Source organism: Myxine glutinosa, chromosome 1 (assembly GCF_964187855.1).
Source record: "Myxine glutinosa chromosome 1, kmMyxGlut1.1, whole genome shotgun sequence".
NCBI lineage: Eukaryota > Metazoa > Chordata > Myxini > Myxiniformes > Myxinidae > Myxine > Myxine glutinosa.
The window spans coordinates 260,222,092-260,237,878 of NC_136261.1; the positions used below are offsets into that span (position 1 = coordinate 260,222,092).

General features: G+C 42.8%; 1 protein-coding gene across 2 annotated transcripts in view; it reads left to right on the forward strand.

Annotated features, from left to right (window-relative positions):
• The window catches only part of LOC137436711 (leucine-rich repeat transmembrane protein FLRT3), a 97,216-nt gene extending 84,899 nt beyond the window's left edge, over positions 1–12,317 (forward strand). The window contains exons 2-5 of one of the 2 annotated variants that reach the window (XM_068130721.2): positions 4,970–5,783; positions 7,656–7,683; positions 9,091–11,373; positions 11,523–12,317. In XM_068130721.2, coding sequence (XP_067986822.1) covers positions 9,119–11,373; positions 11,523–11,646 — 2,379 coding nt within the window. In that variant the 5' untranslated portion in view covers positions 4,970–5,783; positions 7,656–7,683; positions 9,091–9,118 and the 3' untranslated portion in view covers positions 11,647–12,317. The remainder of the gene's footprint in view (positions 1–4,969; positions 5,784–7,655; positions 7,684–9,090; positions 11,374–11,522) is intronic. The other variant, XM_068130741.2, reaches the window with a different exon arrangement.
• Positions 12,318–15,787: the final 3,470 nt, after the last annotated feature.

Sequence of the window (15,787 nt, forward strand, 5' to 3'; positions counted from 1 at the left end):
GGTGTACTTACTGTTTCACGTGACTGTATATATATATATATATATATATATATATAAATAATATATATATATATATATATATATATATATATATGTATATATATATATATATATATATATATCTGTGCATTGTCTGTGTTGTGTTGTGTGGACTTGTCACTGAACTACACCCTCAAACTTTTGTGAAATCGTACCAAACTTCTGGTATGCACATATCTCTCCCGTCGGTATGTCCTACGGGGATTTTTTTGAAAAAATTTCCAATTATTATTCTTATTATTTTGGAATTTTTTGGGGAATATATATATTTTTCAACTTAAGTTTTCAACTTCAATTGTTTATAAAATGTGATATCACGGATATTACAAATACATTTGTGCAAAATAATTGTTTGAATTATGCCATGACATGTTTAATTATACAATTAAACCATGACAAAACAGCAACTCAGGTACAGTCATTTATCTATATATCTACATATGCAGTGCCTGTGTTGTCACTTAACTACTCCCTCAAACTTTTGTTTCCATGGTTGTGAAGTGTTTTTAATAACGTGGTGGTGGTTTTGAATCACGTGGTGGTGAGGTATTTTGAATTATGTGGTGGTGAGGTATTTTGAATTATGTGGTGGTGAGGTGTTTTTAAATGACGTGGTGGTGAGGTGTTTTTAAATCACGTGGTGGTGAGGTATTTATAATTACGTGGTGGTGAGGTGTTTTTAATTATGTGGTGGTGAGGTGTTTTGTATTAGTTGGTGATGAGGTGTATTGAATTACTTGGTGGTGAGGTGTTTTGAATTACATGGTGGTGAGGCGTTTTGAATTACGTGGTGGTGAGGTGTAATCGTCCAAAACTTCCAGTCTGCACCTATCCCTCCCATATGTATGTGCTGAGGGGTTCTTTTTTGAATTTTATATATTTTTCCAACCTAAATTGCTTATGAAAATGTAATATCGCAAACACTACAAATAAATTTGTGCAAAATAATTGCTTGTATAATGATTGCTGTAAATCATGACAACACAGCAACTCAGGTACAGTCATTATCCTCAGCTAAAATAAGCCCGTTCCTCAGTAACGACGCGTGGTGAGGCGAACGCAGCGAGCCGAGCCAAGCTAGTATATATACAGACTTGGCATTTAATATGGAATATTTTTTTTGTGGGGGTGAACTTACTTTTCAAGATGTCTTAGAACCAAAAGTTCATTGGAATTATGTTGAAATTATTCTAGATTTTGTTAATGTGACCTTTAAAACAAACAAAAACCACATTTGACCTTCCGAAACAAATAAGTTGATCCTTGAAAGTGATGTAAACTGATATAGAACTCAATTCATGGACAGTACTGTGTTAAACTTCTGTACGTTTTCCATAAGTATCTCTTTATTTTGCACATTAGCCAAATTTTTTTTTTACAAAACAAAAGTTAAATTACGACTGGGATTACGGACAGTAAAATTACAGTTCAGTACTTCGTGTAACCCCCACGAGCATTCAGGAGAGCACGTATACGTTGAGACATGCTGTTCACGAGATTTGCCAAGGTTTGGACAGGAATCGCTTGCCATGCAGTGACAATAGCCTGCTGCAATTCACGCACAGAGGTCGGCTGCTGGTCCAAGTGGTCGATTTGACGAATTATTTCTGCCCACAAGTTCTCTATCGGATTCATATCCGGGGACATGGCAGGCCACTCCATATCCTCTACACCACGGTCAGCAAGAAAGTGTTGGATCATGCGAGCACGATGAGGCCTTGCATTGTCATCTTGGAAGACAAAGTTTCCTCGAAAGGCTGCACGAGCAAATGGAAGCAATATTTCTTCCAGAATGGCCCTGTACTTGAACTGGTTCAGGTTTCCATTCAGAACAACCAGGTCAGTTTTGCCCCCTGCATGAAAAGCAGCCCAAACGGTCACCCCACCACCTCCAGCTTGGACTCTTGGCACTATACAATCTTTGTCGTAGGCTTCCTGCACTTCTCTGCGCACTCGGACGTGGCCATCTTGACGATAGACCAGTAATCTAGACTCGTCACTGAAGATCACGTTATTCCAGTGTCCTGGCTGCCATTGACGGTGCTCTCTGGCCCACTGCAATCGGCGATGGCGGTGTTGTCTGGTCAGGCGTGGCTTTCTCAGGGGATGCCTGGCACGATAGCCTGCTTGAACCAGCCGTTGGTTGACTAGCCTTCTGTATACAAGCACATTTGTCAGTTGCTGCCACTCAGCCCTATGCCGATTAGCTGACTTGGTGCGGCCATTGCGGACTAACCGGTGCAGCTGGCGATCATCTCTCCTTGTGGTTCTGCGGGGACGTCCTGGCCTTGGTATTGGAGTAGGGTCACCCCTCTGAGCATTTCGTTTCAGGATCTTTGACACCTGACCTTGAGTGATGCCATATTGCCAAGCAATAGCACGCTGTTTCATGCCGTAATTTCGTAAAGCCACCACTCCATGACAAACAGCATTGTCGAGTTGACGGACCATCTCCAGAGGAAGCGGCAATAACTTTTGGAGACGTGCAGCAGTTGTTTTCCACTAAATCAGAACGCAACAACCCTTGTATACCCTACTGTGAAGCCAATCATCAAATTCACCTGTCCGTACATTTTGCCACGCCACCTGTGATATAATCCTGTTGTTGACTTCTTGCTGCGACAGACAATCAGTGACATGGTTCTTTTAACAAATAAATCACCAAAGTGTAAAAGAAACTCACCAGATTGATATACTGAGTTGATAAAGTAAACCCAAGTCAAGAAAAAAAAACATTCCATATTAAATGCCAAGTCTGTATATATATATATGTATGTATATATGAAGTATGTCGACATTTTTAGACATACATTTTAAAGCTGATACACTTCCTTTTCTCCGTAAAATGGCCTTGTATTTCCACATATGTTGTAACAGTAATTTATGTGATATTTTGTATTGAGTCCAACTTTTTATTCATTTGAATGCACCACAAGACTGCGGGGTAGCATCATTGACTGGAGGTGTGGCTGTGCCACTGATGCAATGACCTCTGCTGGTCAGGGCAGGAATTTGTAATTTGTTTATGGTGCTGTCGATGGCTCGCCCTCTTTTCACGAAGGACAAGTGGGATTTTTAACGCCCACCAACTAATGCTGGCAAACGGGACGCCCTGTTTTTCATGTATCTGAGGGACGGCACACACAAACATGGATGAATCCTCTTGCCTGTGAAACACATTTATAGCTGGACCGGGATTTGAACCCAGGATAGACAGCTTAGAGGCGAGTGTACGTAACTCTAGTCCATACTGTGAGCCTGTGGAGTACAACTGATTGACAACAAACCTTTTTTATGTCTAAAACTGTCACATTTATGTGTAACATCGTATTCTACACATCGTATGTGTGTAGAACAAATGGCGAGAAACTGTAAGTCACATGATTTCTTTGAAAGTATGACAACAAATTTCTCAAACAAGTGGGCATCTATTTATTACCTATTCACTGGAGGAGGAGGTGGTAAAATGGGAAAAATCACAACTCACAAATGGTAGAACATTAAGAAAGAATAATAGGAGAGAGAATGGATGTTTGTAATCAGGTGATGGTTCCAAGTTTAACCGGCCGGTTTAAAATGTCAGTACAAACTGAAGACTGATCTCCATTGGTGCAAAAACTATTTAAACAAACAAAAAACAATAGTTCCTTTAATTGCCCTGCGACTGTGTTAGTACAACTGCTGCGAAATGTGACGATCATTTTGGACACCCTTCTTTCCAAAACATCAGTAAGGTTCGTGGAAGAGTGGGCCTACGCAGGTCGAAAATCCCATATAATCCAATACAGACCAGTAGGACATTTATATGGGTCTCTATTGTAAATCACGGTTTCCATTGGTTTGTAAAGGAATCAGTAGAGTTTGCAGTAGAAACCAAACCAGATTCGTTTGAAAACAATAGAAACCATTAGATGCAACTGGTCCTGAAACTCATGATAACCAATAGGAACCTTTAAGTTCAACTGGTCCTGTAGAACCCATTAGAGCTAACTGGTCTGAAAACCCATAGACCAACGAAAATACATTAATTATATTTTGTTATAAGCAAGCGTAAAACACACAATTCCATATTGAATTGAGTTATAGCCATTGTTTGTCATCCAGGAGGCAGATAGCTCAGATGGTAGAGCACTGCTACAGTTCACCAAAGGATCACAGCACCTAGGTTAAATTCCCCAGTCTGGGCATGTAAATTTCCCATATACATCAATTGGTTATTTTCAATCCTGCTCATTTATATATTAGTATTCTATTGGTCCAATTGACCTCTATTGGTATTTTCTACTGGTCCAGTATTTCACTTTCCTTATTGAAACCAGTACATCCTACTGGTCCAATTTCCTATGGGATTTTTTAATGGATTTGTCCTATTGGTTTTCTCCGGTTATTGCGACCTGGGTATGAAAGCCTGCGTTAAGGGTATCCAAGTTTATAATCAGCTTTTTTGGAGTCACCAAAGTCATTGAAAGTAGATCTAATAACTAGAACACAGAACCATTCCTATCATTCACTTTTCTCCGCACCTGGCACGTATAGTAGAACAGCTGTGCATGACAGAGGCTACCTCTTGCTGACGCCATCATAATGTCACGATAAATCATCTCAAGGAAACCGCAAAGTGCATGGCATGGAGCGTATACTTAGAGGAACACTTGCACCACTTCTCCCGAAGGTGGGTTTTGTGCACAGTACAAGGACAGTAGAGCCCCTGTGAATACAGCAATGGCACATCATGTTCGCGGTTAGCAACAATCTGTTCGGATTACATTGTAATCAGACCATATTGCTCGGTTATTGACATTTTCGGAATGCTTGATCATTTGCACATTTGATTTGACCACCCCAGCTGCCCAGTTGTCATGTCTGCATAATGAAGCTGTGGCCGGACCATGTGTAAATGGTGCACTGTTGTATCTGTTTTGTTTTCCAGGCCTGGTGGAGGGTGGCAGGGTGCGTCGAAGCCGCATTGGTCTCAAGGCCACAGAGTTCTCCTCTTACCCTTCCTGGCATTAGTCGCTGAAGATCCTAAGTTGTCAGCTTGAACGAACTGGTTTACGAAAAGTTAACAACATTACCCTGTTGCCACCAGCGTATCAAGCTCTTCGTGTTGCAAACCTGTTGTCTTTCCAGAACTAGGGAGGAGTGAAAAAGATAGAATTGCGAATGTCAGACTGATGTCATGGCAATAAGACAAATTTGAATTGAATCAACAACTAGATAACATCGAATTGTAAGGAAAATACATCATCAGTCGATTTCTAGCTTTTGCCAACTGGATTTTACTTTATGAGAGTTTGTCAATGAAACTTTGTGAGTTGGCTGGTCGTGAAGCCAACGATCTGGAGCTGACCTCCTTGTTCAATCACTCGCTGCTTTACCTGAAAAAAGAGCAACTCCTCACAATCATTGAGACTTGAAGTACACAAAGGAACGACAGTTTGCGAGTGTCTAATCAGAACTACAACCGACTGTCAAGCAGACCAGGAGAAAAGGAAGACCTACCAAAATTGATATCGAAACTGAGCCTCCAACTAAGGACTACCCTGCGTGCAAAGTTTCAAACTACTGAACCTTCGTCACTTGTTCACCTCCAGTGGCACATCACACACCTGACCACGATTTGGTATTTATATACTGGAAACAAAGGGGGTTCGGCATCCTTTCCTGCATTTGATGAAAGCTTACTACTGTGATCACAGCTCATGGACTAGAGCTTGGAAACACTGAACCAAACAATTTACTTGGTGGGTATGTTATAAGGTTGTGTCTATACAGGGTTTTATCATCGATATCTCTAAATATTATACCATAGAACGCTTATTGTTATAAATCGGTGTATATTGATCAAATAATGTCTGCCAGTATTATTACCTCCGCCACTGAAGGTGGACGGAGGTTGTGTTTTCACCCCTGTTTGTTTATCTGTTTGTGAACAGGATATCTGAAAAAGTTCTAGATGGATTCAGACGACATTTGGTGGAGGGATTGTGTATGTGACAAGGATGAAATTATTAGATTTTGGTGAAGATCCTGATCCAGATAATATAATTTTTTAAGATTCTTCACCATTGATAGATAGGGCCAAAAAGGATATCTTAAAAAGCAGGATGTCTTTAAAAGTTTTGGACGAATTTGAGCGAAACTTGTTGGACCGGTTGAGTGTGTAACAAGGAAGAATTTATTACATTTTTGTGAAGATCCGAATCCGGATCTGGATTAGAGACATTTTAAGTGCTTCTTCATCGTTGAGTGAATGAATGAATGATCGTTTTAAGGCCATTTTCCCCGCTAGAGCGGGGGTTAGCCTTGCGGGACCCATGACAATCATGGTTCCCTGTTTGAGGCAATGTTTTTATGGCCGGATGCCCTTCCTGGCGCCAACCCTTGGTCACGCTCTTATGATGTGCAGAGATACAGTGTACCTATTCTAAACCGGGGGACACACCGGGATCATTCATCCCAGCAAGCTGGTACTCAATTTGCCGACCTCGGGAGGATGACAGGCTGAGTCAACCCCCCTGGCGTTAATTCAGCGATCGATCGGGATTTCGAACTCAAGATCCTGGGATCCCAAGCCGGCACCCTAACCGCTAAGCCAACACCAGGCTGAGTTCCAAACAGGGCGTAATCAATAGACATATAATCACACGGCTTCACGGACTCGTGGACGTACAGCTTCACATTCCGTGATCAGGCTGTCGTTGAGTAAAGATCGTTGAGTGATCAGGCTAAAACCGATTTATAGCAAGATATCTCAAAAAGTTATAGGTGGATTCGGATGAGACTCGGTGGACTGGTTGGGTATGTGACAAGGAAGAATTGATTCGATTTTGATGAAGATTCCATTCCAATAATTTTTAAGTGATTCTTCACTATTCAGTGATACGGCCAAAAACGATATGTAGCATGATATTTCAAAAAGTTGTGGATGGATTATTGTGGACGCTTAGGAGACAATAACAAGTCGATTCTATTTTGGTTTAGGTCCGAATCCAGATCCAGCCTGTCAGTTGGATACAAAACGTAAACTGATCAATATGGTGGAGGTATGTGCTCTACCTGCACAAAACAAACACTAGATTTCAGTTTCGTTCTATTTTTCTTTTGTAATTAATAATTGCCAGCACGGTTCTTGTTTTTTATAACCTTGCAGAAGTGTCTGGAGGTGACATTTTGAATTTATGAATAACAATCAGGTAACTAGGGCACATCTCTTTGGCAGCGATGAAAAGAACCATGACCTCGGTGAGGCCACAAATTACCCAGGGGGCATTCCGCAGATGGACAATATTTCTGACAAGATTGTGTGAGCTGAGAGTACAGGAGGCTGATCTTTCATTTTAGCTATAGACATCACATACAAATGTACAGTCTGAGGAATTGATGGCCTCTGTTTAGGGATGGGTTAAAAAATGCTGCTTTCTTTCTTTCAAGAATGCAAGATGGCCATTTTCTAAAACATGAAGGTCCAGAAGCAGAAATATTGCTCAGATATCCATATTATTGTTCATCACCATGAATCTATTACACTTATACGATATGACCAATGCATCTACTACCTTTCGATCTTCTTTCTTCTCTTGATTGCCTTGTCTCCCCCCACCCCTGTCTTTCAGCTGTCCACCATTCTCCAGCTCTAACAGGGTGAATATATTAATCCCCAAATCTCCTCCTTGAAAACCCTTCAAAGCAAATCTTCTTGTTAACCTGCATTCCTTTTTCCCTCTCTTCTTCTCACCTATGGAATTACCTTCCTGTGTCTGTCCAATCATGTTCTTCCTTGCACTTCATCAAGATTGCATTTCACTCACATATCATTGTCTCCTACTTCTATTGATGACCTTTGTTATTCCCACAGACTCCTGGTAATGCCTTACCTTTTATTAATACAGGTCATGTTTATATGTCGATCAACTGTCCATTGTTCACTTGTGCTCTTTTTTTGTAGGTCAACCAGGCCTCCTTAATCCTCCATCTTATAATTAAATTTGGATCCCATCAACATGTTACATACATATAAATTGCTTAATTTTGCCCGTTGCCATTCCCTTACATATGTTGTATGCACCCCTCTTTCTTCCCCATCCATTCATCCTTTCCCACCACACCACTCCCACCCCAAACTTCTCTTCCTTCACTTTTCTCTACCATCCTTCCATCCTCCCTTTCTTTTCACAAATATATATATTTTCCCAATTAACCTCTGTCTCCATTTCGACCACCCCTAATATATATATACGGCACATAAGTTGGTTGACAAACATATCATCATAACAGTATTCATAGTTACAGTGGATGTATGTTTGATCAGAATTCAATTGTGAGTCTGGTCTGTTGGTTGCATCATTAATGAGAGCAGATAAGATACGGAGGCTGTTATGTCATGGTACCCATAGATCATGCCAATAATGCTGTATTATGTTGGTGCAGGTGTGAGCTTACTGTACATCTTTGTCAAAAATCATATAAATCTTTTAAGGAGTGCTTCCATTATGAAAATACAGAGCTGGTGAATCTTGACCCTTTGACTCATGAAGCAAAGAAAAGTTTTTTTCTTTAATTCGATGCAACATTGCAGCTAAATATTTGAAAGCAATGACAGTAAAAGCTAAACACCCACCCACCCTCTCAGCACACCACCTTTGATCCAGCTTCTTGGCACTGCAGAGAATTCCCGCAATTGGCACGCTTTGCAACCACTGGGTCTTGTCATTCCTTTAATCGAAGCATGATTTTCTGCGCCTTACTCACTCAATTCTGCCCATAGCAGCATGAATGTAAATGCCCTTTAAGGCACAGACATGATGACATTTCTGAAATTCTGAAATCCTGGCCTGTGACGAGCTTAGGAGGCCTCAAAGGTCATATTTTTGCTCTTTAACCACTCACAGCACAATTTTCAACATACTTGGTAATTGCACAAATAAAATCAAATAGAAAAAACATATGGCAAACGTTTCAGCTATGGATTTAGCACAAGTATGTATGGCCAATTCATAATATGTAATAGTTATAACTACATTCATCTTGTATCTCTTTCTTGTATTTCAGGCAGCGACAGCAGAAGAACTGTGAGGAAATGTGTGTACACGACGCCAGGTCACCAACGACCATGATAACTCTGGTGTGGAGGCGCTGGGCAGAGCACGAGGCCTTTCAAACCTCCGATTTCAGCAACAGAAACAACCACAAGGCTTGTTTACTTTCTTCCCAACTTGAACCCTCCTTTGTTTCGCTCTCAAATGTCCCTGTACGTTTGAGCAAACACCAGATTCCAGTGGCTGGAGCAGAAGTGGAAAGGCGCTTGTCTGGTGCTCCATCAACTGTACCAACTGAGCCAGCTGCAGCAGGCCGAGGTTTTCCGTGGGGTGCTGAACTGCGGTCACTTCTGCTCCTGCTCCTGCTTTGTCTCGCTGTCGCCACTGGCGCCTGCCCAGGTGTATGCCGCTGCAATGGTGGCTACGTGTATTGCAATGATCGAGGTCTCAGTGCAATTCCACCAGGTGTACCTGCAGAAACCACAACACTCTTCCTGCAGAACAACCAGATTCCAGACTCGGGCTTACATGGAGTCTTGCATGGCCTGCTTTCGCTGCAGGTGCTTTACTTGTATGGCAACCGGCTTGAAGAATTCCCCACAAACCTGCCACCCAACTTGAGAGAGCTACACTTGCAAGAGAATGGCGTTGAATCTGTCTCAGGCAAAATTCTTGCACGCACTCCTCTCCTTGAGCGTCTTCACCTTGATGATAACTCCATCTCAAGTGCAGGGATTGATTCAAGCACATTTCTGGGAACACCACGCATCCGTCTTCTCTTTTTATCAAGGAACCACCTTAGTGCTGTTCCTCTTGGCCTTCCTCATGGACTTGAGGAACTACGACTTGAGGATAATCGTATTACCGAGATAGCTGAGCGTGCTTTTGGACATTTGGGGTCACTCCGGCGTCTTGTGTTAGACGGAAATCTATTGACCGATGTGGCAACTGCACCTGGTGCCTTTCTAGGCCTTCCCTCATTAGTGGAACTCTCATTATCACGTAATCTCTTGACAACAGCACCAGCACAACTTCCCACAGTCACACTGCAGCGATTACTCATGCAAGACAATCAAATCACCTGGGTGAGTCATGATGCTTTACAAGGACTGCGACAGCTACAGCGGCTTGATATGTCTGGGAATCGTCTTCGTACATTGCAGCGTGGTTCCTTTGATGGCCTTGACTCACTTAATCAGTTGTTTGCACGAAACAACCCTTGGCATTGTGACTGCAACCTATTGTGGCTTCGCAATTGGATGCGAGCACGCTCATCCATCAGTTCACGAGGTATGACCTGCCAATCACCCGAATCTGTCAAAGGCCTGCCTATTCGTGACCTCAGTCTTGGTCGTCTGGATTGTTCTGGCACCATATCTGTAGGTGACACCTCACTTTCTTCAATACCATTTGAAGGTGATAAAGATATTGCGCTTACACCACCTCCCATCTTTTCTCATGGTGGTGAGTTTAGCACGCATGGTAAAGTGTCACCACGAATTCAAATGTCCAGTTTGGCATCATTCCCACCAGTGAAGAATGATTTGGAATTGGCTGTGATACCATGCACTGACAGAAAGAATGGAGTTAAGTTGCGATGGAAAGGAACCATACGTCCAACATCTGCCCATCGTGTAAGCTGGGTCAAACTGGGACCCTCACCACCTGTAACTTATGAAAAGCATGAAGCTACAGTTATAGGTACCGGAAACTTTCTTATTGGGAAGCTTGCTTCACGATCCATCTACCGAATATGCGTTGAGCCTATTGAAGAGGAAAACCATGAGCAAGGACGCATCCGTGTAGGCCGTGGTGCTTGCGTCGATGTGAACACAACACGTTTGGCCATGCTTGGCAAATCAGGCTGGGAACACAGCGGGCAGCCAGGCGCAACAGAGCCAGAGTTAAGATTCCTGCCACTTGCTGGCATTGTGGGCGGTGTAGTTTCTGCAGCACTTTTGACAATGATGATGGCTTGTCTTTGCTGCTACATTCATCATTCAAGTGATGCTTCTATCGAGCAACCTCTTTGCAGTCGTTCTGGACCTCAAGACAGAGGGAACTACTCAGAATCTGGCACGAAGCCTGACAATTCCATTCTGGAGATCTGCGAGACACACTTTGAGTCGCTTCCACTGTCCAATTCTGGTACCTCAAAGGGCCACTACCAGATCCAGACCATTTTTCCCACAGCCAACCGCCTCATGGTGTTTCAAACAGATGCCAGCAACAGCAGCAGTGGTAGCAACCGTAGCTACCGTGACAGTGGCATTCCCGATTCGGACTACTCACACACGTAATGCCATGAGCATTTAATTCCCCACCCCATCCTCCCCTCCCTCATCCTTCGCCTCATGGAAACACATACAAAAATTCATACAAATTACTTCTCTCTTTGACACCTTAAAGGAACTGTTGTCAATCTGAGCCTATTTTGCCTCCCAGGATTTCCTGCATCATTGACTCTGTGGCGAGCGGCTGGCTTTGCAACAATCAGCAGGGGTCGGCTGCGAGCCTATTGCATAAAGTTTGTGACTCGGAATGTCCATTGGCTCTGAAAAAAGCTTGACCAAGCAGCAGTTTAAACCTAGGCTTGTGTAATGAATGGACTATGCGAATCAGCAATGTGGGTTGCAAAAACATAACAGCTGTTGAAGAAGTCTTATTTCTCCAACACATGACAGGGTTTTGAGTGATTATGAAAAAGATATTCAATGAAATCGGATAACGTCACCTTGCTACATTGAGTTTGTTGATTCATCGTGTGCAGACACACACTTCTGTACATAGTTAAGTATTCTGTTTTATTATATTATCTGTTTAACAGAGTGGAGGAGTTGTTTGGTTAATCAAATGCAAGAGGATTTGGAGAAACACATTACTTGCCCAATGAGCCCTATTCCATTCCAAACCACACTTCATATTTTTTCATATGCTTTATGTATATCAGCGTGCGCGTGGTTTTATCTCGGGTAGCATAATTGTTGAAACTGAATCTGTTATTGAAAAGAAAAAAAAACTTCTACCTGTTTAATTTGTTGGTGCATTCTGGTCAGTTGTGTTGCCGTAGAAACATAATTCCTTTTACTTCTTCTTTGAACCAAAGGAATCCCACAAATGCCTTGTGGCAAACCGTGCCTTACAAACGCTGGCCTGTGGGTGGTGCATTTTAATGTTTTGCACAACTCTGTGAATTATTAATGTAACTTTTGTGCTGAAATAAAATCTCCAATTATGACACCGCGGCATAACCACTTTGGAAATCCATTGCTGCTGAATTCCCAGAGCAGATATAACTCTTACATAAGGATTTCATGCACAGGTACGACGTGTGTGTGCGTGTGTGTGACTGCGTGTATATATAATATATATATATATATATTTATTTATTTATTTATATATATATATTTATATATTAGTCATTATGCGACCTTCGTATCATCAGTGGTGAACCGCCAGCAAGGTGTCCCATACAGCTGCTGCTGCACCTTGCTGGGAGTGATAAGCACCACCTGCCTCACGGTCACATTATCTCTGGTATCCACTCATCATATGGAGTCGACCTGGATGCGGTTGCGATCCGATCATTCAGTCACCTTGCTGGCGGTTCTCCACTGATGATATGAAGGTCGCATAATGACTGATATAAAAACGGAAAGGTTTCCAGAGTTACAAGTGCACGGAAGGCTCACTGCGTTGCCCTGATGAAGCCCCAACAAGGGCGAAACCAGGTCGGTAACTGTGAGTTTTGCATGCACTTGTGACAGTATCTGAATTTATAATCCGTAATGACCCACTGCTAGATGGCTCCCCTGGAGCTTTGCATGCAAGGCGGACATGCATGGCGATGACGTCATGACGTTCGCTCATTAGGTTGGAGAACCAGATTACAGATACCTGTATATATATATATATATATATATATATATATATATATATATATATATATATATATATATATATTATATACACACACACACACACACACACACACACACACACACACACACACACACATATATATACTGTATATATACACATAGAGTGCCGATAGAAAGTCTACACCACATTTCAATTTCTTTTTTTTACTTTTGTTGCCATATGGCCTGGAATTACAGTAAAATGCATGAAATCAGACTTTTCACCTTTATTTCCACATCGTAATCCACAACCTCCAAGTGAAAAACCAAATTCTACAAATTTCAGAAAATTAATTAAAATACAAAACTAGATTTATCTTGGTTGCGTAGGTATTCACCCCCCTGAGTTAATACTTGGTAGGAAGCACCTTTGACAGCAATTCCATCTCTGAGTCTGTTGGGGGATAGGTCTCTACCAACTTTGCACACCTTCAATTCTGCAACAATTTGCCCATTATTCTGTACAAAAACTGTTCAAGCTCAGTCAAGTTGTGTAGGGAGCATTGAGGGACAGCAATCTACAAGGCGGGGGGATTTAAGAGGAGAGGGGAGACGTTTTGTCACGTTTTGTCATGACGTTTTGTCAATTTTCAATTTCTCAAAAACCTCTTGGTATACAACATTTCTGGTTTTCTTACTTGGTGCCAAGACATAAAGATTGCTTGGTTTTCCAACCCTCGAGCAGCCCACGTACAGCTGGCCATGGGAAGTACCCGGCATTGCCGGGCGGGGGAAGGGAGGGGAGGAGGAAGGGGAGGGGAGGGGAAACGGGGTGAGGAGGGGAGGAGAGGGGTGGGGAGGGGAAGAAGAGGGGGGGGAGGGGAGAGAGGGGGGAGGGGGAGAAGAGGGAGGGGAGGGGGAGGAGGGGAGAAGAGGAGGGAGAGGGGAGGAGGAGAGGGAGAGGGGGTAGGGGGGGAGGAGGAGAGGGGAGGGGGGAGGGGGGAGGAGGGAGGGGAGGGGGAGGAGGAGGGGAGTGGAGGGGGAGGGGGGGAGGGGGGGGAGGGGAGGGGGGAGAGGTGGAGTGGAGGGGGAGGGGGGGAGGGGGGGGAGGGGGGAGGGGGAGGGGGAGAGAGGGGGGGGGGAGGGCGGAGGGGATGCCACATATTTTCGATTGGATTTAGATCGGGCTCTGACTGGGCCACGAATGGACATTTATCTTTTTGTTCCTTAGCCACTCCAGTGTAGCTTTGGTTGTGTGCTTCAGGTCGTTGTCATGCTGAAAGGTGAACTTCCATCCCAATTTCAGCTTTCTTTCAGAGGGCAGGAGGTTTTCCTCGAGGATTTTTCTGTATTTTGCTCCATCCATTTTCCCCTCTATCCTGACAAGTGCCCCAGTCCCTGCTGATGAGAACCATCCCCATCACATGATGCTGCCACCACCATGCTTCAGTGGGGATGGTGTTCTTTGGGTGATGTGCTGTGTTGGGTTTGTGCCAAACGTAACGTTTTACATTTAGGCCAAAAAGTTCCATCTTGGTTTCATGAGACTACAAAACTTTTTGCCACAATGCTTCAGAATCTCTGGAGTGGTTTTTTGCATACCTCAAACGGGACTGAAGTTGGGCTTTTTTGAGTAATGTCTTCCTTCTTCCCACCCTACCGTACAGGCCAGACTTCTGTAGTTCTTGGGATATTGTTGTCACATGCACACAGTGACCAGTCTTTGCCAAAAAGGCATCTTAACTTTCAAAGTTGCCATTGGCCTCTCGGTGACCTCTCTGATCAATCTCCTCCCTGCTTGGTCGTCCAGTTTGGAGGGACGGCCTAATCTAGGCAGGGTCTTGGTGGTACCATATGCCTTCCACTTCTTAAATATTGTCTTGACTGTGCTCCAAGTGTCATATTCAAGGCCTTTGAAATATTTTTTATACCCATCCCCTGATCTGTGCCTTTCCACAACTTTATCCGGAATGTCTTTTGAAAGTTCATTTGTGCTCATGGTTGAGTCTTTGCCATGAAATGCATGACCCAGCCGAGGAAATCAAACAAGAAAAGCTGATTTTATTCTGAAATAATCAGAATCGCTACAATTTAACACAGGTGGAGGCCAACTAACTTGGTGTGTGATTTTGAAGGTGATTGGTTGCAACTGAGCTAATTTACAATTACTATTATAAGGGGGAGGGGTGGGGGGGGGGGGGCATATCCAACCAAGATATTCTCGTCTTGTATTTTTTTATTAATATTTTAAAATTTGTATAATTTTTTTCCCCACTTGGACGTTGTTGGTTAGGATGTGTGAATAAAGGTGGAAACGGTCTGATCAAATGCATTTCAATTCCAGGCTATAAGGCAACAAAGGGTGAAAAATTTGAAAGGGGATGTAGACTATATATATGGAAAGGGGACGTAGATTTATATATACAGTATATACAGTATATGAAGATGTTAATTGATTCACCCAGCCTCTGAAACCAACAATCATGTCGTGGTGATAATAGTACCAGGAAAGAAACAAAACAGCTGAAATAAATCCGGTGCAAAAATCCCATTCAATTCTGTAAACAAAGCGGCTGTCATTAACTGCGTTTCCTATCGATCAGGTGCTTTAAGAGCCCGTCAGTTCTTCGTGCACCATTAACAGTTTAACCCTGTGGTGTCTCCAGTCACTAACCCTGTCTCTTGATTTCACTCTCTGCCTCTTCTTTGTTGGGCTTTCTTTCTTTGTCCATGTTAAACCATTTGCCCTTTGTTGTGATGGTGATTCTTAACTTTTGATATATTTGACTATTGGTTTTCATTTTCATCAATCAGACAGTTTTATTATGCTAATAAGAACATTATGTATAT